This window comes from Patagioenas fasciata, chromosome 9 (assembly GCF_037038585.1).
Source record: "Patagioenas fasciata isolate bPatFas1 chromosome 9, bPatFas1.hap1, whole genome shotgun sequence".
In the NCBI taxonomy this organism is placed as follows: Eukaryota; Metazoa; Chordata; class Aves; order Columbiformes; family Columbidae; genus Patagioenas; species Patagioenas fasciata.
In genome coordinates, this window is record NC_092528.1 from 30738641 (window position 1) to 30763207 (window position 24567).

Genomic DNA, 24567 nt, shown 5'->3' on the forward strand with positions numbered 1-24567 from the left:
GCAGCTTTTGGGGCAGCCACGTGCTGGACGGTGCTTGGGGGAGGCAGCATAAATGCTTTGTCAGGACGGCCAAAGAGGAGAGAAAGTGGAAGTGGCAGTAAAAGCCGCTGCCAGAAGAGGCAAAATCAGGCAGGATTATGCAAGAACCTTTTCTTGCACAGAGAAAGGAAATGTCAGGAGCGCTGCATGGCCTGAAGCATTTGTCCTCAGACTGTCCCAGCAGTGATGGATGTAATCATCTACTTTAACTTTATTCCTTAATGTCTTTCAGAGTAATGGTGCAACCGAGCACCAGGTGGAATCTTTTATAAGAACAAAACTAGAATCTCTGATAAAAGAATCCCAGATCAGGGACAAGGAAGATCCTGACAGCTTCACTGTGAGAGCGCTGCTAAAGGCAACTCATGAGGGTTTGAACGTTAACCTCAAACAGGTACGTGGGTTTTCCCCTTCACATGCTCTGTTGAGTATTCAGCAGTGCGATGTGTGGTGCACATTTTTCAGATGAGAAAGCTGATAACTTAGGAACAACTTCCGAGAGTTCGTTAGTACCAATAGTTGTAAGCAAGTACCAATGTTGCAAGCATGGCATCAAGCAATTCGGTTTGTGTCTAGGTTTTTGGGGAAAGATCCTTTTTCTGTTGCCTTAGTCCTATCAAGACTGGCCATGATAACTGAGAGCATTGTCTGCCTGTAGTGCTGGTGGTTGTTTTGTCAGCAATAAAACACAGGATTTTACTGCCCTGAGTAAGGTTCTGCTTTTTTGTGCCCAGACTGTTTTATATCAAGAATGGTATGTTTATTTTCCTTTTCCACATCAAACTATTTTTGTAAAACAGTCAAATATATTGTAGTTTAGAGTACATCAGTAGGCAGTTCGTTGAATCCATGGGTGCCATACTTTCACCTCAGTTTTGTTAAATTACAGACTGAATTGTTCTGGGTTAGAGTCCCTACTCTGTAACCGCTGTAACCTTAAAGGTCAAATATTCTCTACTTTCCACATATCTTCCCACTCTGGGGGGTTTATTTAGTTCTTACCAATCTCATCCTCCAAAGCTGGACCTATGAGAGTTTTGCCTGAATCCAGGCTTGACTACAGAAACCATAACTGTCTTGTGCCGATGCTGGAGACATCTGGTCACAGCGGTGGTGTGGTGGGAAGAGGCTGTAAAATGAGGAGGACGGAGCTGTCTGACCCAACGGAGGAGGCTGTTTCCAGCCATGGCCGTGCAGGGAGCACAGAGCACTTGCTGTTCCCTTGGGCCTTCCTGAGGTCCGGAAAGTGGGATTTCACCGAGCAAACTGCCCGTGTTGGTAAATATGATCAGATATGAGCCATTTCAATGTTAGTTGGTGTTAGAATAATTACATTTGCTATGTTCTCTGATATCTGGAAAATGATTGGCCCCTAGATAGGATTTGAGCGGTAGGAGTTTTGTTTAAAGAATGCAGATTTCCGTAAGATGTTGGTGTTGGATATGATGCCCGGGATTACCCGTTACTTGTCATGGATGTGACCAGAATACTGAAAATACTTCAGTCATGCAAGTGCATTATTCAAGCATCTGTCAGATAATAATATTCAATGATAGAATTTTCTAATGAACTTATTTTAAATTATTAAGGGACGCTCAGATCTCTCCCCGTGCTGCAGCAGTCCTGCGTGAAGGCTGATGGGATGTCACTGTTGTTTTCAGGGGTCTTAAAGCACTATAGAGTTGAACAATTAGTAATAATAAATTAAAACAACTGGAAGATTAATTTATAGGAACTGTTGGCCTAGATGGGAGACAACTAAATGATTAAGCGTCGTGATGGTTCAGTAATTCTGTAGCTCATTAGCCAGCTCTTTTCTAGTAGTTACAGAATAATTAATGTACCAGAAAGGGATCTGTTGGGAAATTTTTCTGTGTTGCTGGTGAAATCTCATTTTCCTTTACTTTGTTACTGATACACCTTTCATTTCTCAAAGACTTGCTATTATTGAAGAAAAAGGCCTTCACAATGCGAGTTTATGTACCATTCTCCATTAATAATCAGGTGGGATTTTGGGGGCTGAGGGAGCCCAGCGACGTGTCCAGCACTGTCAGCCAGGCCTGGTACTGGGTTAGATTTGCTGTGAAACTGTCACTCGTGCTCTCATCAGAGAGAGAAAAGCACTTTAGCTGCCAAGGTTTCCTTCTACGCTTTCCAGAGACTTTCAAGCTGAGTTAGGAACAAATCTTTGACTTTGCTGGAGCTGAGGAAACCATCTGGTGCCCTTGTTGTTACGACAGCCAGAAGTGAATTCCAGCTCAGCACTGACCAGGGAGTACCTGGAGTTCATAGGACTTCCCAAAACGCTGGGGGTCTGCTCTTCAGCACCTTTACGTCTTTGGTTTGCTCTTTAGAAGATGAAGGGCTGTGTTTTTCCGACAGGAAAAGCTCGATGCCAGGAGTTCCCTGATGTCTAGGGGCATGGCTATAAATGTGAAGCTCTGACTTCAGGCTGCCTGGGAAAAGTCCACATTCGTGTCTTAGGAGATTTTATTTTCCCCTTTGTGGCTCTTTGCTAGTACACTTCCAAGGCTTGTGTTTTGTTGCTGCTTGCCTGGTTTTGCCAGACTCTTTTCTGCACAGTTGATTGTTGTCTTGAGTGCTAATGTTCATATTTTTTCTTATTCTTAAAAGATTGCTAAGCTATCAAGTATATAAAGAAATTAGAAAAATCCTGTAAAGAGACTTTGGATTTCAATTTGTGATTAAAGATGAATATGTTGTGTTTAGACTTCAACTCGCTTCTATTCTGTAGCAGACTCTTTAAAGATACTTCTGAAGGTATCTAGTTACACTTTTTATTGCACTTTCTCCACGCAGAACCTGGACACAAAAGAAGGTGGAAAGAAGTCTCATAGTCGGTCATTAATGGGCAACTTTGGGAAACACAAAGTAAGTAAAATGAGAGCCTTGGTTTGCTGTTGAGATACTGGGTATGTTCTACTGCTCGAGACGCCTGGTGAGTGTGGGGGGATGAGGAAAGACTACGTGATTGCCCTTGGTGTATGTATTGCTGCCCAGGGGAATATTGGCTGCTAGCAGTATGGAGAAGCCTTTAAAGATGATCCTGCCCAAAAAGGTCATCTTTACTAGTGATGTCAAATTGCTGATTTTCTGATCAAACCTGCAGCAGTGATGGAGTTGAACCCCCTGGCGTCTTCTCATTTTCCAGAGCTCTGTCCACACAGCTGACGGAGTTTGTTCCACTCGGGCTCCAGCTTTAGTGTTTCGTACCCTGGGCAGTGCTGTGCAGCGTGGGCTGTCGCTGTATTTCTGTTTGCTTTAAGGGGCGCTGTGACTGAGTGCTGGCTCCGGGCTCCTGCTTTGTCAAAACGTGTTCTCTTCTGATTTCTTCATGGTTTTCCATATAGTATTTGTATGTTTGTGTAGCTGCTAGGTCAAATTGTCTGCTGCTTCGCTGGATCTCCACTGTGGCGGCTCTATTGAACCAAGCAAGAGCTAATCTCCTTCCTGTGAGCCTGTGGTTTCATTTTACAGCTGGACAGACAGCAGCTGCCAAAAGGGACAGTGCGCCCGTGTTCCTTCCCGTTCCCACGTCCTGACAAATGTGGCCCTGTCATCCACCTCCCCTGTTCCCACACTCCCACGGTGCCTCCAGGCTTGGGGTTATTGAACGTGTAGCCTCAGCACGAGCTGATCGAACTGGAAGCTTCCTTCCTCGCGGACTCAATTAGCAGATAGCGAGTAAATAAATCAGCAGACGGGCTTGTTGTGAGAGGCATGTGGCAGGTCTGCGGCTGGGTCACTGCCACCAGCGGCATCCTCTGCCCCAGCCTGTGCGAATGCTGCAGCCGAGCGGGGTGCTCCCCTGTCCCTGATAAACTGAGCAGCCGTTTAGGAAAACCAGCAATTATGAGATACATCATAGAGCTTCATCACCCACCAGCTCATCTGCCCTGAAGCCAGCCAGGAGCCATTGAAAATTCTCTAGGCAGACAATACCAGGACTTGGATTATAAGCTTACATCAGGTTGAAGTGGTTGCATTTCTTTCAGCAGCTTGAGCTAAGCGCACACTACTCTGTGTGTGGTGAGATCTGCAAGTACCCGTTGTGCACAAGAGTGGGCACTTCACGCTGTAACTGGTGCTCACTGGTGGGAAAACAAATGCTGCCCAACAAGATGTCACAGGCCAAAGTCAACCACTAAAAACTGCTGGAAAGCGTGTCAATAATTTAATTACTTCAACTAGTTATCCTAATGGCTATAGCGGGTTGGAAAGCCCACTTGTATCTTCTCTGCTGAAAAAAACAAGACAGTATATATAGATTTTTTTAAAATAATGATTGTATTGTAGACTGAGGCAACAGGGACGTCCAGTAAACTTCACTCTTACACTTTTCCAGCTAAAGAGATGCCTGGGAAGGGTGGTTACTATTGATATTTTTGCGTTACAGAATTATCCACCCAGGGATATTGATCTGTGATGTTTTCAGCCAGCTCTTGTGCCAAATGTATCCGTGTATAAACTCTTGAAACTGCCCATGGAGGGACAAAGCCACCAAGGCTGGCAATTCCCGTACGGTAACTGCAGGAAACACCCACAGTGCAGACCTTTGCCTTCCAAATCTGAACCGTGCAAATGATTGCCACTATAGTCAACTTTATTTCAGCACTGAACACGGCAAACTAAATGATGTACGTGATTGGCACATCCCAGCAGGGGCAAAGAAATCTGTGCTCAATTAGCTGTGCGAGCAAAAGGAGCTCTCAGTTATACTGTTAATTACCTCTTGATGAGAAGGGAATTAAAGAAACTCACTTGAAGCTATAGTGAGTGTTACAAAAGATGGAATGTTGCTGAAATTGGGAACTGTATTAAATAATTGGTGCTTTTGAGATTGTAATCTTTTTGTCATAGCTGTGTTCTATACACTGTAATAATAACTGGAACGCTCGTATGTGTGGCTCAAAAGGCAACAGAAAGGTGATGCTTGAAAATTTTGCCCGGGCTCTGTTCTCAACTTCATGAATTTGTTGAATTTTCTAAACTGGGGGGAAGCATAAGTAGGTGGAAGCAATGTACTGTACATTTAGATCCTACTGTGTGTCACCGTTTATTAAATACAATACTGTCCATTAGAATTTCAGCAGGAGCAGTGCCCGGTGCACTGGAGCCAGTGGAGCGACGTTGTCCTCTCGCCTCACGAGGGGGAAGGGAGCTGCTCAACACGCAGTGACGTGCAGTGCACTGCCCACTTTGCAGAAATAGCTTTGTTCAGGCCCGGCTTTGTGTGCTGACCAGCAGCTAAACCTGCTCCATGGCCTCAGGCTCCGAGTCAGCCGCGGTGAGCTGAGGGCACAGACGCTTTGCTTGTTTCCTTCTCCGTACGAATGGAAACGTTGACATAGCATCCCGGGTTTTCTGCTGTCAAACCCCCAGGGATCATCCTACATCCTTGCAGGACACTGGTCCTGTGCCGTAAACCTCATGCAGCTCACCCAGTTAATTGCAGTAATGAGAATTTATCGAACCACCCCATAACTCGACCTGGCTCTGCTTGGTTCTTTCCCAACAGAAAGCAGTGAAGGCAACATCCAAATACCACAGCACGTCAGATGATGAAGAAAACCAGCACAACCCTTCTGGGAGGGAAACGGGGCAGCTCCACAGGTGAGCTCCGGATCACAACGGGTTCACAGCTCAGTTCAAGCCAGAGCCATGTTACTACTACCAATATTTAGATGTCATTGCCTCAAGAAAATCTGCTCTTCAGAGCAGCTCGTTTGTGACCCTGCTCTTGGGGTGTATTTTGCTGTGACTGCTGCAGCCTGGTATTTTGATTGTGTAGGTTTCCACAGGTTGCAAATAGCAATTACCCTTAAACTGAAAAGAAATGTGATAGTAGGACTCTTCTAATGGAAAAATGCCAATCTACATTTTGCATGCTGTAAATAGTGCTCAGAGAAAACTGGTTAGGCTAAATAAGGGTACATCACAGCCCAGCCAACTTTATTACATCTGAGAACTCAAAGAAAAAGCAATCCAAAAAGTGCCATTGAGAATGCATTTGTTGTCACTTAAACGCCCCATTTTCAGACACAGTTCAGAGCCGTCTGCCTTGTTTTTGTTGAGAGGAGCAATGGTGCAGCTGTTTCATTATGTTTTGAATAAAAATATTGTTTGTGTAGTGTGGCTATAGAGGTACAAGGGGAACAGTCATTTGGGAGCCCTCTCTGAGGAGGTTTGCACCGTGTGGCTCGCTGTTCGCGGTTGTGTGTTTCCCTGTTGATGAAAAGGACAGAAAGGGGGATTGAAATATGCTTTAAATACTCAAAAATTCCCGCTTTGTTTTATGTATTAACTCAGCAGGCTGGCTCGCCGCAGGAAGACGGTGAAGCTGTGCCGAGCCCTGTCTGACCTCGTGGTGTACACCAACTCTGTGGCCGCGCAGGACATCGTGGATGACGGTAGGGCTGCCGGCACCACGCTCACCCTGCCTTTTCACTGTTGTTTTGGAAGGGAAACATGTCTCTGTTCTCAAGCTCTCCCTTGTTTTTCAAAGATGTTTTAAAAGCCGAGCACTTAGTTACCTGTCCCATTTACTTAAATACGGAGAAAGAGTAAAGCACCACTTTTAATTCCCTAAGAAACAGCCTTTCCCTTGGTTTGTTATGGCATTCCTGGCTTAGTAGCAGTTTTAAAAATGAAGCTCTTTCAGGAGAACCCTTTCCTGGTTTCACGGTTTTATGGAGTTTGTCATCATCTTTTAACGCTAGCCATTGTAAGTAGCATTTAGTAACATTATAGATTTGAATTGTGATAAGTAGATGTGTTACTTATTCAGAAAGCGTGCAGTTGTTTCGTTGACTGTGTTAGAGGCAAAATGGAAACTGAGAAGGTTGCAGAGGGGTTTGTAGAAAAGGTCATCAAACATATATGAACAAACTGTGTGTGAAACTCTGTAGTTCCTATAAGATGAATTCCTAATTTGATAGAATTCAATGGGACAAATTGAGGGTGGAAGCAAGGTGGTGAAACAGTCCAAGAAATGCCACAAGAACACGGCCTTGCGGAGTTCCAGTCTCGTTGTTCTGAGCTGAGACAGCTCAGCTTTCCGGCAGCTCTGGGCGCGGTTTGGTTCGGTGGTGCTGCTGAACCCGCCCGTTGTGTTGGGGCCCTCTGGAAAGGAGGGGCGGCTCAGCAGAGCTCAGTTCTACAGCTGCCTTTGCTCTAGAGCTGGGCTTTCCTGAGCCCAGCTGAGAGGTGCTGCAGTGGAGTTGGTCTGGCTGATCCCCCAAAGCTGGGCACTCTTGCCTCGGAAACTCTTCTGGTTGGGCTTTTTCTCAGAGAGAAGACTGATGAATTGGAAAAGATTGTTTGGGTTATTTATTATTATTCTTTAGAGAAAGGATGAGCCTGCAGAAACTCTGTGGGAAAGGAGCTGACTGCAGCTATTAACACGTTACAAGGACAAGAGCAAAAGCAGAGCCCTGCGTGGCCTGTCCTTCGCCCATCCGTAAGCTCATTAGTAAATGGTTTTGATCATGCTGCCGTTTGCAGATTTCTCTGTAGATTCCTCATAGCAACCGTGTCTGGGTTTCTGCAGGAGAAAGGGCCTTAGCAATTAGCTTGAGCTCTTGCTTGGCTTTCCTTTTAAGTCTGGAAACTTGAGGGTAGAGCAAAAGACCCTCGTAGGAGGGGAAACTCACGCTCTTCAGTTATGCAACGTATGTGCTTTGCATGTGACAAACCAAAATCTGTCATTGTAGCTTTGTAAGTCGTTTGTGGATTTACCGATGCCCACAGGATCGACAGGGAACGTGCTGTCGTTCAGTGAAACGAGAGCACACCAGGCCGTGCAGCAGAAGGCCGAGCAGTTCATGCTGTACAACCAGAAACAGCTGACGAGGGTCTACCCCTCCGCCTACCGCATCGACTCCAGCAACTTCAATCCTCTGCCGTACTGGAACGTTGGCTGCCAGTTAGGTGGGTGTTCCGTGAATATCTTACTTCTGCACTTGTGGTGTACGTGCTGAGTAAATGTCTTACATCCGAGTCTTCTCTTTCAACAGTGGCACTGAACTACCAATCTGAGGGACGGGTGATGCAGTTAAATGACGCAAAATTTAGGGTAAATGGCAACTGTGGTTATGTCCTCAAACCTCAGCAGATGTGCAAAGGTAATGTCCCACTATGCATTTATTACTGTAGGCATCAAGCCTTTCAGAAAGCCTCTCCATGGTGAAGTTACCAAGGCACAAGAAAGAAAAATAAGAACATATGTAGAATCATGTTTCCATTTATTTGTAAGCTTATTTTACTTCAGAATTCCTATGTATTTTTCCTCAGAAAATGGTGTGTAACTTTCAGACTGTGTAAATACCAGCACAGACGATGTTCTTAGGGACGTGGTGTAGAGGTGGACTTGACAGCATTAGGTTAACTGTTGGAGAAGATGATCTTCAAGGTCTTTTCCAACCACAATGTTTCTCTGATTCTGCACAATCTCTTGCTGTTATTATAGACATACTTTGAGGGCTCCATCTTAATATGTGTTTAATAAAAGAGTGTCCTAGGGTAGCCAGCTGCTAGCAAGAAGCTGTATGCATCTCGGTGGGTGATATTTATTGTGTGTATCTTTCCTTCCACTTCGCATTCCTTGCCATCTTTTAGGCACATTCAACCCCTACTCTGCTGATCCGCTTCCTGCCAGTCCTAAAAAGCAGCTTATTCTGAAAATCATCAGCGGACAGCAGCTGCCCAAGCCTCCCGACTCCATGTTAGGAGACCGAGGAGAGGTAAGATACTGCACCAAACGCTCCCCTGAGAGCTCCTGGGCTCACACGGCACCGTGTGACCCAAAGAACCTTCCTCCTCAGTTAAATACACCAATACATTTCAGATACTGTCAAGCTTTTGGTCACTGAATAAATTTTCCCACAGGGTCTGTATCTTATGCGTGATGTTTAAGAATTAATTTGTTTCTTATTTTGAGAGTGGCTTCACTCTTTGAAAATTAGTCACAGGTGCTACAAACCATACAGCCACTCACGCTCCATGAAGCCATTTCCCATGGTTGTGCTGCTTGAAAATCCATGTGAATCAAAGGTGTTTGAATTCTCATATGAAACTAACTCTCTGCATCAGTTTCCTTAAAACTTGGCCTTTACTTGTATCATCCGCTTGCTTTTAAAATACTTTGTTTTTAAAAATAGATAATAGATCCCTTTGTTGAGGTGGAAATTATCGGGTTGCCTGTTGACTGCTGTAAAGATCAAACCAGGGTGGTTGACGACAACGGTAAGATGATGTTGCTGATTTCCTCTTCTTAGAGTAAAATTTTAAGTAATTGTAAATGATTCAGTATCTGTTATTACTTCCTAGATGGCTAAGCTTCTTACCCAATGAAATTAAATGATTGTATTTTAACAAATTCTGCTTTCTAGACAAAATTGCTGATTTAGGGAGACAGACAAGCAAGACATGAAGGACAAGAACTGTTCAACACAGTAAATTTGTCCTGGATTGTTCTTAAATCTCCTTTATGCAGAAGTTCCAAATATTTTTAAATTATTATTTATATAAAATACATGTGTAACTTGAAATGAAATGAAAATGAATCATGTCCTGGATAGTTTCACTGCCACCTCAGCCTTCCTGGGCAGGAGATAAAAGCAGAGTGGCACAGCTGTTGCAGCAGGAGTGGTGGCCACCAGCTCTCATAGGCAGCTGCAAAACCACGTGGGGAAAAAAGGGGGTAATTTGTGGTTTGGCCGATCTTTAGCCTAACGTCGTTTTGTAGAACAGTTTGCCTTGTGTCCCTGCCAGCTACCCAACCAGAACCATTCTGTTTGTTTGTAAAACCAGCCCACGAGCCACATCTCTTGCCTGTTTAATTCCTTACATAATGGAGGTTGGGAGCATCTTCAATGAGCAATGAGTGTTTGTGGATTTGGTATTCTTGTTTCTTACACCTCTTGGTACGCATCGTGAAAACGGAGGCTAGTGCTTGCTATGGACTTGTTTGGCAAAATACCTGTTTGTTTTACAGGGTTTAATCCTGTCTGGGAGGAAACACTCACTTTTACCGTCCACATGCCTGAAATAGCCTTGGTGCGATTTCTTGTTTGGGACCACGACCCTATTGGGCGAGACTTTGTTGGACAACGCACTCTGGCCTTTAGCAGTCTTGTGCCTGGTTAGTCCCACCTCATTTCCTTGACCTAGGGGTCTAACTGAAGAGCAAACACCTGTGAACGTGAAGATGAGGTTACCAGCATAGGACATATGCCTGTATCTCTGGGACTTCATGTATGAGCTTGGCCAGTTCTCCTGGTATCTTAGGGTGGTATACTCACCGTTACTTGAAGGAGTTTGGGTGTCTGTGCTTTCCGAAATTACTACTGATTTATAACTTGAAGACAGTTTGTGCTGGGGGGCTTGGAAAACATGTGAGAATGGAAAATAAGTTTTAGTAAAAGCATAAGGTGGCTTACTGTATATATTTCACTTTTATAGAAAGGTATTGCCAGTTGTGCATAAAATGCAAATTGTTGATTATTTGTGGTGCAATATTTTTGTTTCACTAGGTTATCGTCATGTGTATCTAGAAGGGCTGACAGAAGCATCCATATTTGTTCATATAACCATCAATGAGATCTATGGCAAGGTAGGCAGATCTGGAGATTTACATCAATTTTTTTGTTGTTTTTGTAATTTTTCTGATAAAAACCTATTTAAATGTACCCCAGAATCTCACAGGATTCGTGTGGTTTCTGAATGATTCTTGCAACTCAGATTCGTTTTGTTACCCAGCTCTCTGGCACTGATCAGTAGTGAAATTTAAACAAATTATTCAGATCACAGAGCAATGAAAAAGCACAATGTCTGATTCTCTGCTGCCCTCCGCTTGATGTCTTCATTTCCACTCATATGCGTGTGTGGGTTTGTCCATACCCACTAAGCACCGGCACACTCAAGGCGGCAAACTGCAAATCCTTATTCATGGTGTTTTCTCTGAGGAGCACTGAGCCAGGGCACCCATTCACAGCACACCCGGGTCTGGTGAAACCCATGGCTCTTTTGGGCTGAAATTCCACAATATCAGGGCAGAGGCAGAGGGATGGGGCTCATAGTACGTGGGGAGACTCCTTGCAGCTATTGGCCAAGAAAGCATAGCGTACTGCAGTCCTGGTGTGCATGTATGTATGGATGTTCGTGCTGTTAGCACATGATAATTATCACATCTAGATACAGTAAGTACGTTGCTTCAGTGTGTTAAACTAATTTTATTTTAGAAGTGAATCTTGAGCTGTAACTGCACCAGAACATGGCATTTGACAAGCTCTTTTTAGCAGCTAATGTAAGCTTTAAATCTTTTAGGTTTTAGTGCATACATTTTGCTTTTCTGCGAGACTACACATTTAAAAATGTTTTTAAAATGAAAGTAAAAGCGCAGTGCATTTTCTCTGCATTTCTGCTTCAGCTGTCTTCATGAGCAGTTTGCTAGAGAGGTCATTGGAGATAACTAGCACAAAGAAATTAAGGGCATATACAATAGGATGTTAAATAAAATAGCTCTTTGAAGCGATTTTAAAAAACTTTAGGAAGAATATATATTGAAAAGAACAGTTAGCCCTCAGCCTTTCTCCCTTCTGAGAGCGGCTGCAGAAAATGTCATGTCAGATATGTACAACCACCCAAGGAAAGCTCAGTGGAACAGAGAGAAAATAACACAGCCGAGACTGGGGCTGCGGTTTGGTGTAGTCCGGATCCTCACCTGACCCCGCTACCTTTGTCCTCCCGATCCCACTGGATCACGGGTGATCTGGTGGTGGCTCTGTGAGTCACCTGGTGTCTGTGTCCCTCAGGGCATCCTTGTTTCCACACAGGGACCAGCGTTACCATGTTCTCCTCTGCTCTTGTCTCCACCAGCGTGGATGGGACCGGGCAGTGAGGGACCAGCTCTGACCGTACCCACCCGCGCGTGTTCTGTGCCCAAAGAGCAGCTTTTAGTGCTCGAGGTAGACTTTGGTACTCCTAAATTTACACTGGTATAAAGAAAAGCAGTAGTAAAAAGCTGTGAATGCATGTGCAATGTGTACCCCGATGCGTACACCTCTGGGTGAGCTCACACACGGTCTGGGTGACAGTCTGTGGGGCAGCCTGTTTGGCTGCTGCTCGTGGCTCATGTGCTCTTCAGAGAAGCAATATACTCCAGAAAAATAGTAGAGAATTGCTTTGTAGGGGAGACCTATTGAGACTTCATCTCTGCATCAGTAGTTTATTCACCTAATGATGGGCTATATTCTGTTTCTAATGTATAAACAAAGGCTGAATGTGCTTTTGCATCCTTATAAGTGGGCAAGACTGAGAAACACTGACATTAGACTAATAAACGGTTTTAAATGATTTGCTGTAGAGGGGTTCTATTTACAGCTGATGTACTGTTTACATTGTATGTTTATGTCACAGTCTTGAAAACATTAGCCAAATGTATTTGCATTTTTTTGCCTTTCAGTGGAGCCCTTTAATCCTCAATCCGAGTTACACAATATTGCACTTTCTAGGAGCCACAAAGGTAGACTTCATTAGCATGTGTTTTGGACTTGCTGGGCACAGGCTTTTCAAATGGTTCCTAATCGCATGATCTGCAACTACCAAACTTAGCTCATTCTTCATTCGGACTCGGAAGCGTTTGAACTGTGCTTTGATGAGGCCCATGCGTAACGCTCCGAGTGAACGTGTGGCCGGTCGCTGCAGCGCGCTCCTGAGCGGGCTGTCACCTCCGCTTAGGAGACGCCGAGCAAACTTCTCTTGTAACTGTGGCAGGCTGCCATCCTAATGAGGAGAACCAGAGACATGCATGAATTCATGGAGACCTATGCTGTTAGCTCCTTGGCCAGAGTAGATGTGAACTGCTTGGTGTGAATTTTGGCTTTGCTGCATTTTTAACTTCGTCTTCATCATTCATAAATACTTTGAAAGCAGCTCTTTTCATTGAACTCATTATATAATGGTCTGAACTCACTTGAAACTGTGGTTATTCTTTCTCTTTTCAGAATAAGCAGCTGATAGGACTCAGAGGGTTGTTTAACAAGAACTCTAAGCACAATTCTGCTGAAACCAGCGGACACTACATACGGAAGCGATCTATTGGTGATCGAATTCTCCGGCGCACAGCCAGTGCACCAGCAAAAGGTAGAAAGAAAAGTAAGATGGGTTTTCTGGAAGCTGCTGAGATTAAAGACAGCGCATCTGAACCAGTAGACTTGAAAGACAAAGAAGGAGTTGTAAGGCGTACAAGCCGGACTTTGCAAGCACGTCCTGCTTCTATGCCCGTGGACAAATACCTCCTTGTAGGACTGCCGTGCCCAGAGGGTGAAACTGCCCATGATGCCAAAGGAAAAGAAAACACATCTGGTAAGATGCTTCCAAAATTACTTTTGATGTAGTAAGTTGAAATGATCTATTAACAGGCGTATTTCTGCAATCTCTGTCCCAGTGGTTTTATTTGACTCCAGTAAGAATTACTGGGCAGAAACTATGTGTGCTTAAGAGTGCAGTGTTTTAACAGCTCCTTAAACTCCTTGAGAAGTGACACCCTGGAAAGCTGTCTGCTCTCCAAACTAGGCAAACGAATTGCAATAACTTCTGGAAGTAAAAGGGCACTTGTCAAATTTTGTAATTTAAGAACCAGCATTCAATTATGCTTCATCAATTTGTGGTTTGCCGCTGTCCCTTTGCTTATGGAAACAGAGCAGCCGGCACCGTGGGTTTCCTTTCCCCATTTGAAGGAGGAAGAACAGCATGCAGCGTGTGGGTTTGGAAGTCATGCGCAGAAAGGCTAAAGCAGACTTTCAGATAGATGTAAGAGGGGTAAAAGTAGGTCAGACTTTGTATCCAACATCTTGGTATTCTCCTCTTAACCTGGGTTACTTAATTTGATTCATTTATATGGAGAGCATATGTTAGGATAAAATCTTGGTCTTGGATTATTGATACAAAATACAACTTAATTCTTAAAACAGTTTTTTCAAAGCGTATTCAGCAATACTAGTCCTGGTTTTCTAATCCAGTTATTCCCATGACTACAGCAAGGTTAGTGTGTTTGGCCTGCCTAATATTTGATTTACTGGAATATTTGAATAAGTCTGGGAAGCTTTGAATCCACTGGCTGTAATTCATTAGAGCTGCTGTCCCCACCCTGAGCTCGTCCCTTCTCTGGGTGTCTGTACTGATTTTGGGGCTGTTTGTGTGTTTGGGAGGAGCGTGCGCTCTGAAGGACAGATAACCTGCACATTGCCTCGGAAAACAAGTTACTCAGGAGAAACAGCAAGTAAAATCAAACCAATTCTTTTTCTCCCACCCTGAGATGAAACTGTAGGCAGGAAAAGGATAAAGGAAGTTAACTCTGAAATTCTGTATTTTGCATTGAAACATCCTCTAGATAAGCCTGTGAAGATGATACAGCTCAGCCAGTCTTCGCAACACATGTAATCATTTCTTAGATGTTTCTTCCTAAAGATGCTACACACAAAGACACAAAATTCTTTTATAAGATTGTTCTGCGCTTTTTGGAGGTCACAGCTACTCACTTAGAGCAAAATGACCTTTGCAGAAAACCCAGGCCCTGGTAACATGACCTAAAAAGCTGTCCCAGAGAATGAATCCTGCCCCTGGTCACTAGGAGAGGACTAGGTCCTGTCCATCCGAGCCTGTAAGGCCTGTGCTGTGCCCCGTGGAGGAGGACTGGCCACCTTGGGTATGGAGAAATGAGACATGACGAAGGTGAAATTCCAGATGGAGTCCTCTTCTGTCCCCGGGGGACCTTCTCCTTTCTCTGTGCTGCAGGGCCAGCCGTGACCTGCTGGTGGACACAGAAAAGCAACCCAGGCCCTTTAGTTTTTGGAAGCACTTGGCTCATGGTGAGAAAAGGTACAATGCAACAGGAATAGGCCTGAGTGTTACCGGAGAGTAAGTTCAGCCCCAATATTTTCGACTAGGAGGTGACTTCGGTGCCAGGGAGGTGCTGGTCAGATGAAGCGTTAGTCACTACAGGACGCCGGGAAGACTGGAAGGGGCTGGCTGGCCAACAGAGACCCTTCTGCGTGAAATACCGTGGCTGAACACAGCTCTGCTGCCTCAATGGGAGCTGCGCCAAGCAGACATCGTGCTGACCGTTTTCTCCCCTGTTCTTTAAAAATCTACAAATCCAAGAAATATACACCCCTTCCATCCTTACGTAGGAACAGTGGAAAGCCTGGGGAGCTTCTCAGATTTTGGAGATCTGCCTTTAACCCCATATTTGTTAAAAGCAGCTCCTACTGTACCGGGGAGGTCAGTCACTATTAGTGAATGCTCAGAGCTTCTCTTGTCCCTTCCTAGGGCATCTAGTGAATGTTAGAAACAACGTATATCATGCCAAGCTTACTTCTATAGGGCCTGCTTAATTAAAAGCTCCAAAAGAGGGAGTCATGGGGTTCTCAGGGCTGTGGGTTCGTGGTTGGACTCGGTGATCCCCAACTGAAATGAGTCTATGGAGCTCAGATTTGGCACATAAAGACAAGTGAGAAGATTTGGTGGAGAAAATATCTAATGCATATTTTTCATGGAATTCAAGTCTTGCTCTCATGAATGCAGTATGCTTGTAGAAGATCAACATTTAAATCCTTACCTTGTATCATTTTACACTAATGACATGTAAAATACAGCCTGGAATCCATCTACTTGGTGCTTTTTACTCAGCTCTTTTAAGCATGCATCTTGTTTCAAAATATTATGTTTTTTTAACAGAGCTGTTTTGTTCTGTCTTTATTGCCATGCTTCTTTATAGTACAAATCTGAATAGGAACACAGCTGAAGGTAATGCCATGTGCAAGCTATGATATGGTACCTCATTCACATTATTTGCAACCGATATTACATCACGTGCCTGATGTAATAGACATTCAAAGGAAGTTTCGATGAAGTGCCTGCAGTTGTATTTTTCCATTTATTCATATCACACAGATAATTTGTATTAAACCTGCACAACCCCATAATTGAGTTCTGTCACAACTGTACCTAATTTTGCGTTCTCCATTTGTCTGTCTAAGGACAAAATAGTTGTTGATAGACAGAACACAATATTGTACGCAACTAATATGTTTCTTGTTTAATTCAGCCAACAGTGATGACAATACAAATGAGAAGGAAACAAACTCAAAAGACTCTGGTTTTGCATGTTCTGAGAAAACAGCAAATACTTCAAATTTGGCATGTCAATTTAAGAAGAATGACCAGAAGAAGCCTACAGTTGACTCTTTAGTCCCACCTCTACAGGAGCAACCTGCACATTTAGTGTTTGCACGTGGTGGAGCTGAAACAAATCACCTCCCAGGCCATCAGGAAAAGAATCCGTCTGGTGAAACCGTCCTGCTGATGCAGGGCTCTAATTTTGACATTTCTACAGAAAAAACAAATGACAAAACCTGTGCACACAATAAAAACGAAGGTGACACAAAAGGGTCTAAGGAGGAGAAAATAACTTTTACAAGGACTTCCCTTTCTCAAAAAGTAGAGATGGGAAATCCCAAAAATGACGCCATCAAGAAAAGCACTGCAGCAGCTCTTGCTTTGACAGGCATTTCTTCTGATGTCCCCTCTGATGTTCCTGATTTGCACTCCACTTTAACCATGCAAGACAGTGACATTTCTCGCCTTATAGACGAAGTTTCTTTAGCGAACGAGAGCGAGATGGACAGCGCTGTCTCAGCCCTGATCGGGCAGGTTGATGTCACAGGTGACCAAACTGATCTCACGGCAGTCCCGAGCCTCCATGGTGCCGGCGGCCAGGCCTGCGGTGCGACGGCTGCACACCCACACGTGCTCCCTGCAGGTCTCAGCAGTCCCTGTAAGCACAGCTTCACCACCCCAAAACCCATCAGGTCCCCTTTATTCTCAACTCCAGACACCACCATGATCTACAGCCCTGAGACTGCAGAGTATTCTGCGTACACAATTATCCATGAGGCAGCGCTGACGCCAACTCCAGAATGCAAGACCCACAGTGAATTAGTTTGCAACAAAAAGTTAAACAATAGAGAAAATAACTTGCCTGCCTGTCCTTGTCCTTCACCTCTCTCTTTGCTAAATGCAGATCCCAAAAGAAAACATGGAACAAGCTGGGAAGCCCCTGAATCCACCAGTTCTTTTGCTTCCAACAGCCTCATTTTTGAGGAGACACTTGTTGACCCCCCCATTGGTGACAACTCAGAAAGCAGCAGTCTCGTAGAACTAGACGGGGATTCTCGAGAGCTCTTGGTGACTGTGTGCGAGTACAAAAGGGAGGACATGAGCCAGCTGGCTTCCCCGCTGAAACTGAGGCACAAGCAGGATGCTGGGCTCGGTGGGGACAGGACCTGTGGGCACAGCACTAGCGCCGAGCTCAGTGCCGCTGCCCTGGGCTGCCCGGGCAACGTGAGCACTGCAGCCGGTCAGCTGCCTTTTCCCATATGTGAAAGTGTTGACTTCTTGTGTCATCATCCTTCAGATAAGCAGAAAAACATCATGTGTACCTCCCAGAGATCCCAGCTCAACACACACTCACCCATGCTCAAAACCACTTTGGCTTTCCCATCGCCTTCTGCCATCAAACAGACCAGCCCTTGCAAATCCAAGAGTCTGGGTGACTTGACATCAGAGGATATTTCCTGCAACTTTGAAAGTAAGTATCAATACATAAGTAGGAGCTTTATCTCGTCGGGCATGAGAGACAAGAAACTTGCTGCCATGAAGAATATGAGACCGCATTCTACAGATGCTCTGACGGAACAGCTGCGGAAGCTGGTGTCCCTGGAGCAGGAGGACAGCGGGCACGCGCGCTGCCCCCGGCAGGCCGAGGAGGACTGCCCCCGGGCGCTGGTCAGAAAGCTGTCCTCCCGCAGCCAGAGCAGGGTGCGCAACATCGCCAGCCGCGCCAAGGAGAGGCAGGAGGCCGCCGGCAAGCACCGAGCTCCCAACGCGAGCAGCGTGGCGGGGGTTGTCCTGCGCAACAAGCCTTCAGCATCTCCCCACGTCGTCAACAGGCATTCCACGGGCTCCTACATCGCCAGGTACCTCAACGGCTTCCCCGGGGAGCCGGCGGAGGGCCGGGGGATGCCGGAGGGCGCGTGTGCCGCTTTGCACTACGGCTGCGGCGACCGGTTGTGTACGGACGATTCTGTTCTGCAGCTGGAACCCAATAGTGATGATAAGCCTGAAATCTATTTCCTGCTGAGACTGTAGATTGTACAAATGTACATCTTCAATGTTTACAAACTCCTCCATGGAATGAAGGATTTTTAGCGAGAAATACTGTTCAGAGGGTTTAAATTATTTAGAAATGCAATTTCGTGCTAGTGATTCAATCATGATTTAATGTGCCCTTTTCTGTCAAAGCTTATGTAAATAGAAGCCATGCTCCTCCCCTATGGATGTATTACTTTGATTTAGAAAAGACCAACTGAAGTAGTCGGGGAACTATTTGCATGCAGTGAGCATTGGTAGCATTTTGTGTTCGTAACGCGTGTCGTTTTTAAGTCGAGCACATCTGTGCCCAAAAGCCTAACATTGCAAGGAATGCAAACATATTCTGTTTTCCTGATATCCTGTCCTGCTGGTTGGAAAACCATTTTCAGTGGTCACTTTTGGCTTTCTTGTGCAAATTCTACTGAGTGTAGTGGTTTCTGTTCCGGGCAATTCCTTGGGATCGGGCTGCCCAACAAGCAGCAGTCTCGGACCCTTCGTTAGCATCGCTGTTTTCACTCTGGCTGCTACTTAATTGTTAATTTTACACATTTCCACGTATGAACTATGGTTCTGCAGCAAAGACTTTGTAGAATTAGGCTTAGTCCAGATTTGTGAGTGAAGTGTAGCTTTGTCTTCTGCCCGCTCTGTGAAGTACCAGGACAGTTGTCTTCCCTTTCGGTGTGAATGCTCATTTCAGGAGAGAGTGGAATGTGGGAGTAATTCTGCATTTATGAATGGAAAACACTGAATTTCTGTGTATTTTGTTATGTATTTTTGCTGTTGGTTGCGTGTGTAACTTCAGTCCAGTAGCAGATCCGTTTTCTGTGTATTTGTAATTCTATTGCTAAATTGTCGACGGTCAGTGGAATATTTACAGCTGACATGCAGGGTAACTATTTTGACTGTCCACCTTCGTCTTTTTCTATGAATGCTAAAAGTGAATCGAGTGAGTGATCTCAGACAGCCAATGCCTCCCCGTAGGGAAGAACATAGCTTTATTTTGGTCTCTGGATATGCTTTGCCTTCGCTGCACGTTTTTTCTTATATGTAAAAGATGTACCTTTTACCTCTTTCTTTTGTAACGCAGAGTATTATTATTCTTGAAAACATCATTAAAATAGATTTTTAAGCACTTGGCTGTGTTTACTGCAACTGTAGCAAAGACAGTTGTGCTGAAACTAACGGTAGTTAGTGATTGCAGACATCTGTCGCGCCAGGAGCTCGCAATAAGGCTTCAGAAAGGGAGAAATCTGTCGTTTGACCTGGTTCTCAGCTGGAAACGTGCAGCTGAGCTCTCTCTTTCCTGGGTAGGAAGCCATGGTTATTAGGTCTAACTGGCTGTGTATTCCGTTTGGTTCTGGGTGCCACAGATGTTCCCACGCTGCATCCAGATACATCTATTTGTGTTAGTAAGACCTACATGTTCTTTAGAAATAACTGTTATTAACTGTGCCTTGGAATGAGGCAAGTGATACGAGCTCTGTCGCAGGAGATGAAAACACTGCTATTATTTGAAGGTTTTTCCTAGCTTTACTTGGAATTAATTTAGAAAAATTGTATGGGATGTTCAGGAGGTCACAATAGATTATTACAGTGGTCTCTTAGGATTTAATCTCTTATACTTTCCTCTTAATTTTAGAAGTTAATTCTTTGTGTGAAAGTGAAATTTGAACGGTGAAGTGGGGCAGGATTTCTACAGCGTAGACTCGAGCCAAAGGAAGATCTGTCTCAGTGTTTTTGGTGTATGTGGGGTGTAGTTTGTGTGTGTGTGTGTCTCACTGAGTCACTGAGATTCCAGTTCTATTAGTTTCTTTTTGGTGTGTACCAAAAGCAGCTGTCAGTGCCGGCACACTCTGAGCCTTGAAAAACGTGGGTAAGAGTATTCTGGATGTTCAAAGGTCTCGTTGTGATCTAGTGCGGGTGAGAAGGCAGAGTACTGCTGTCAACTGCCATTCCTCTCAGTTCTGCGGTGGGCCCGGACGTGGAAAACTGATCAGAAAGATTCCGTTTGCGAAGGTGGTATTGTCAGAGACACCCTCTCAGTCTGCAGAACTTGAATTTGGAATGGTTGTATTCAGAAATGGATTTGGTCCCTAAACGGATGTCTTCAGTGCACAAAGAATTCGTGAAATCACCAACGGTGAGTACCGGAACGTGAAGATACTGGGCTTACCAGCCACCTCTGCTCAGAGGAGCCTGGTGATAGGATGAAATATTTTGAGGACTGCAAATGCTTCCATGTAACACGTTGAAATTACATTTAGTGTTTTGTATTAAAACAACTGTCCCAGGTATCTTCACAACACAACCATTTGACCATCTCTCTCTTGATTTACTAGGAGCGTTCAAGCTCTGGAAGGAAGAGCTTGTGGTCCAGAGGAGCCGGGTCCGTGCTGCCCTCGCAGAACAGGCAGGTGAAGAGTTGTTCCCAGCACAGTACTGGTGCTGTGGGCCAGGTCACAACGTGTGTCCGGTCCCCAGCGCCATGGGGGCTGTTCCTGCGCTTACTGTTATGTAGATGGTTGAGGTCTTCACAGAATTAGGAACCATTCTATGAGCAGATGTCAAAGATGCTTGAAACCTCAGGTTAAATTTCTATTTCTTTTCCAGATGAGAGTTTGGATAAACAACAATATATCCTTTGCTTAAACATATCCATATTGCTTCTGAATCTGGAACTTAGAAATAGTAGAAATGTAGGGCAAGGACAAAAGATAGAACAGAAAGTGAAAGACATCGTTTATCTACTAAACTCTAAGCTAGTGCTTCGTTTGGTGTGTGCTGTGTGGGAGGTGAAGGTGAATAGGAGCTGGGCAGACATCATCTCTAATGGAGTCATTGGTGTAAACCCATCATTTTTAAAGGAGATGTACTGCATTCTGTACCAGGTTATATTTTCTCTGCCAATGGTTTTTATATCTGTTCAAGATTTCTATAACATCTTCAGTTTTCAGTTAAACTGGGTGAGCTTCCCTGTCTTTCATGGAATGGGAGATACACAAAAGTACATCCCGATGGCGATGAGAACAGTGACTGGTGTGTGACATTAATACCAGTCAGTGCAGGGGGGTCTCATTGCTGAGTACTGGGCCAGACACATCTGTGGGACAGCTGGAAGCTCTGATCAGGGCAGCTGTGCTGGGGATGCGTGCGCCTCGCTAGATATTGGTTAAATACCCCACCCACTTGTTCTGTGGAGTTCTGATCCTGTCCTAAAGACAGCCTTGGCCCCTCTGGGAGCCGCTGCTCCTCCCGCGCCTGGGGACGCGGTGGTGTCGAGTCCAGAGCTGGCGCGATGCGACGTGGCTGTGGGCTAACGTGGCGATGCTCCAGGAATCACAGAAAGCAGTTTGCCTTGTGGTTGTGAGTTTGGGCTGCAGAAATGATTGCAGGGTCAGAGCATACATGCTTTGTACAGTGATGCTAAAACATGGTGCTAAATAAGTCAGAATGGGACAGTTTTGGAGAGCTAAGAGTCCTTGCTTCAGTCGCCTTGTGTAGTGGATGATAGAATAAAGAGGTGCTGTATCAAGAATTCTAAGCACATCCTGACCTCATCTCTGTCTTTAGAGCTCTCTGAGCATCTGGTGGGTAGATGACAAGAAGCGTTGTACAGAGCCAGGGTTTTTAGATATACAGATAGAACAGAGCAGTAATCTGTCATTCAGACATTCATAAGGCCATTCATTTTGCACTCCTTTCCCAAAATTAATTAAACTGTGTATGAACAAGGCTGCAGCTTTTTGTAAATCTCTCTAGTGAAGGCTTTTTTGAAGCAGAATCTGTTGCAAACTTCAGTTTATTCTAATGCTGATTATTCTAATGGCTTAAAACCAAATATTTCTGGTTGATGTTTGTCTAGCGTCACTTTCCAGGGTGGAATTTTGTTTAATTTGACTGCTCAGTTGGAAGGGCTCTTCCCACACAAGTTTCTTTCTCCTAAACATGAAGTCACAGCCTTCTCTTTGACACCCTACATGGGTCAAACCCCCGAAATCTCTCCTTAAAGTATTTTATTCATTCCTGGAGGCGTCCTGTGAAGGTCGTGGCGTTTCCAGCACCATTGAAGAACTGTCGGCATCACAACCGGCTGCAAAAGCACAGAGGGAACATGATTCGTACCAGATTGTGTCCTTTTTAAGAACCGTGAAAGCCAGAATTTCCCCCAGAAGCATGTTGGGCAGGTTTTATTCTTTGACTTGTGCTCATTTGGATTTGATTTGATAGGATTTTGATGCTGTTCCTATTTGCAACAGGGAGAACAACGTTCAGGACCCTCAGTCCACACAGATGAGCCAGTGTGGCAGTGATTACACTGATTACACATCTGCTCAGACAGGCAGGAGGAGAAATAAATTGAATTTCTATCAGAGATTATCTTATAGAGGCCCCTGTTGATTGAGACAGCAATAAATGAAAATGGGCAGCGCATGTGCTGGCGTAGTTGAGCGTGGCTTTGTTTTTTACTTCTTGTTATTGTATAAAGGTGTGGGAGTTGAAATGTGTTCATTAGTAAGTGAATTTAGTACCTGGACTAGCTGGGGAGCAGGTGGGAGATTTGCCCTCCAGCTACAGCTCACAGCAGGATCACCTCATCGCTTGCTTGTGATTCTGTTTGCAAATAACTTCATGTCAGAGCTACAAGTGTGTATTTCTACTTAAAAGATACAAGATATTTGTACACAAGATCCAAGTGTGCATTTGTACGTATAAGATACAAGATATTTGTACACAAGATCCAAGTGTGCATTTGTACGTATAAGAAGGGGTTGTGTGGGGAGGGAGGGCAGCTGTAGCTATTGCAGTGGCTTTATTCGCGCTTTGCTTAAGGAACAGTTGTTTTTTAAGATGTAAACCCTCTGCAGCGGGGACTTGGCTTCCCGTGGGACCGGCCTCCATCACTGCTCTAGTCCCGGCGGTGTTCCTGGGGTCCGGATCCAGCCTGTTCCGCAGTGGAGCTGCAGCGCCTGAGCCCCTGCTTTTGCTGCTCCCCGTACACGTGCACAGCGGAGATACAGGTGAGGAATGGCCAAAACGGGCTGAGAGTTTGAGATTCTGAGCTAAGTTTCTACAAGTTCATTTGCTTAGCACGTGCAAATAAAGATCAGTTTTTCCTGGTGGGTGCATTTAAAAGCAACATGAACTTCCATGTCAGGCATTAGAATGACATGGAAACAGTTCCTTCCTATTCAAAGCAGTAAGATCTAATCCCAGTGTGCAGGTACAAAACGACATCGGAGCGGGAGCTCTGGTGTCCAGCCCAAAGCTGTGGGGCAGTGTGGGGAGCGCAGCAGCAGCGAGCGATGTGCTGGTGACACCGCTTGGGGCGCAGGGCGATGCTTTGGGGGGAAATGCCCCCAAATCGCACAAAACCTTCACACAGCATTGCACAGGACTTGGTGTTGTTTCCCTGTTGTGATCGGTGCTGGAGATAAAGTCCTGAATCAGCTCTGCTCCAGCGCCTTTGTGCGAGTCGTCCCCCTGAAGATCGGTTGTTCCTGGTTGATGCAGCGTTCTGTAATGGCATTAGCTGGATGCTTAGTTTAAGTACATCTGGATATAGACTTCGGTTTGTCAGTAAACTCAGACAGTGTTTCTGTGATCCTGTTTTAAGGAATAATAGTCTTAAGGAAGCACATTTTCAAGGGCAACAGATGTCTTGAAGCAGATGATTAATTCGTGCTTGGTTTTCAAGCACTCATTTGACATACAGGCATTTTAAAGTGGATTCTTTCTTTCAATTTAGTGCTTCACATCTTAAACATTTATAGGCAAAATCTTATTTCAGTTAGAGATGTATTAGTCTAAAGTGGCACTTTTAAATTCAGTGGAGCAGTTCTGCTGAAAATTAACACTGCTGAGAAAATGGAATAGAGAGTTGCAGTGCGTCTGCAATTCATGTGAATTTGACCTTTTTATTTTCAGCATTACCAATGTTTTCTTCAATAAAATGAAAATTTAGTTGCATCCAGGTGAATCCTCTTGCAAGACAGATTTCGGTAGCACAAGGGAATGCAATCAAGAGCTAAACTTGGTTTCTCTATGCCCATGCAGATCCAGGGTGTAACTGCTGAAGCTGATGGAGTTTCCCTGGTTTCTTTACTGCTTACCCAGGTCAGTCCGTTTCGAGATGTGTGAGAGAGTAACACTGAGGATGGAAGTTTGATTTAAAGCACTTTTGAGGTTTTTTGTGCTTTTCCATATCTGATCTTCAAATAGACAAGATGCTGAGTAAGGAAGATGGTAATTAATACTTTTGTATTTATTTTGTCTTGAGACTTGGATGTTTGATAT

The 24567-nt window shown here is 44.7% G+C and overlaps 1 protein-coding gene across 7 annotated transcripts in view; it reads left to right on the plus strand.

The window, feature by feature from the left end:
• The window catches only part of PLCH1 (phospholipase C eta 1), a 69714-nt gene extending 50309 nt beyond the window's left edge, over positions 1-19405 (plus strand). For 4 of the 7 annotated variants that reach the window (XM_071812774.1, XM_065844858.2, XM_071812773.1 and 1 more), the window contains 13 exons: positions 272-433; positions 2860-2931; positions 5579-5673; positions 6370-6470; positions 7810-7989; positions 8076-8183; positions 8677-8801; positions 9219-9303; positions 10055-10201; positions 10593-10672; positions 12524-12583; positions 13065-13425; positions 16169-19405. In XM_071812774.1, the coding sequence (XP_071668875.1) occupies positions 272-433; positions 2860-2931; positions 5579-5673; positions 6370-6470; positions 7810-7989; positions 8076-8183; positions 8677-8801; positions 9219-9303; positions 10055-10201; positions 10593-10672; positions 12524-12583; positions 13065-13425; positions 16169-18270 (3678 nt within the window). In that variant the 3' untranslated portion in view covers positions 18271-19405. The remainder of the gene's footprint in view (positions 1-271; positions 434-2859; positions 2932-5578; positions 5674-6369; positions 6471-7809; positions 7990-8075; positions 8184-8676; positions 8802-9218; positions 9304-10054; positions 10202-10592; positions 10673-12523; positions 12584-13064; positions 13426-16168) is intronic. The other 3 variants (XM_071812775.1, XM_071812777.1, XM_071812778.1) reach the window with 3 other exon arrangements.
• The last annotated feature ends 5162 nt before the right edge of the window (positions 19406-24567 follow it).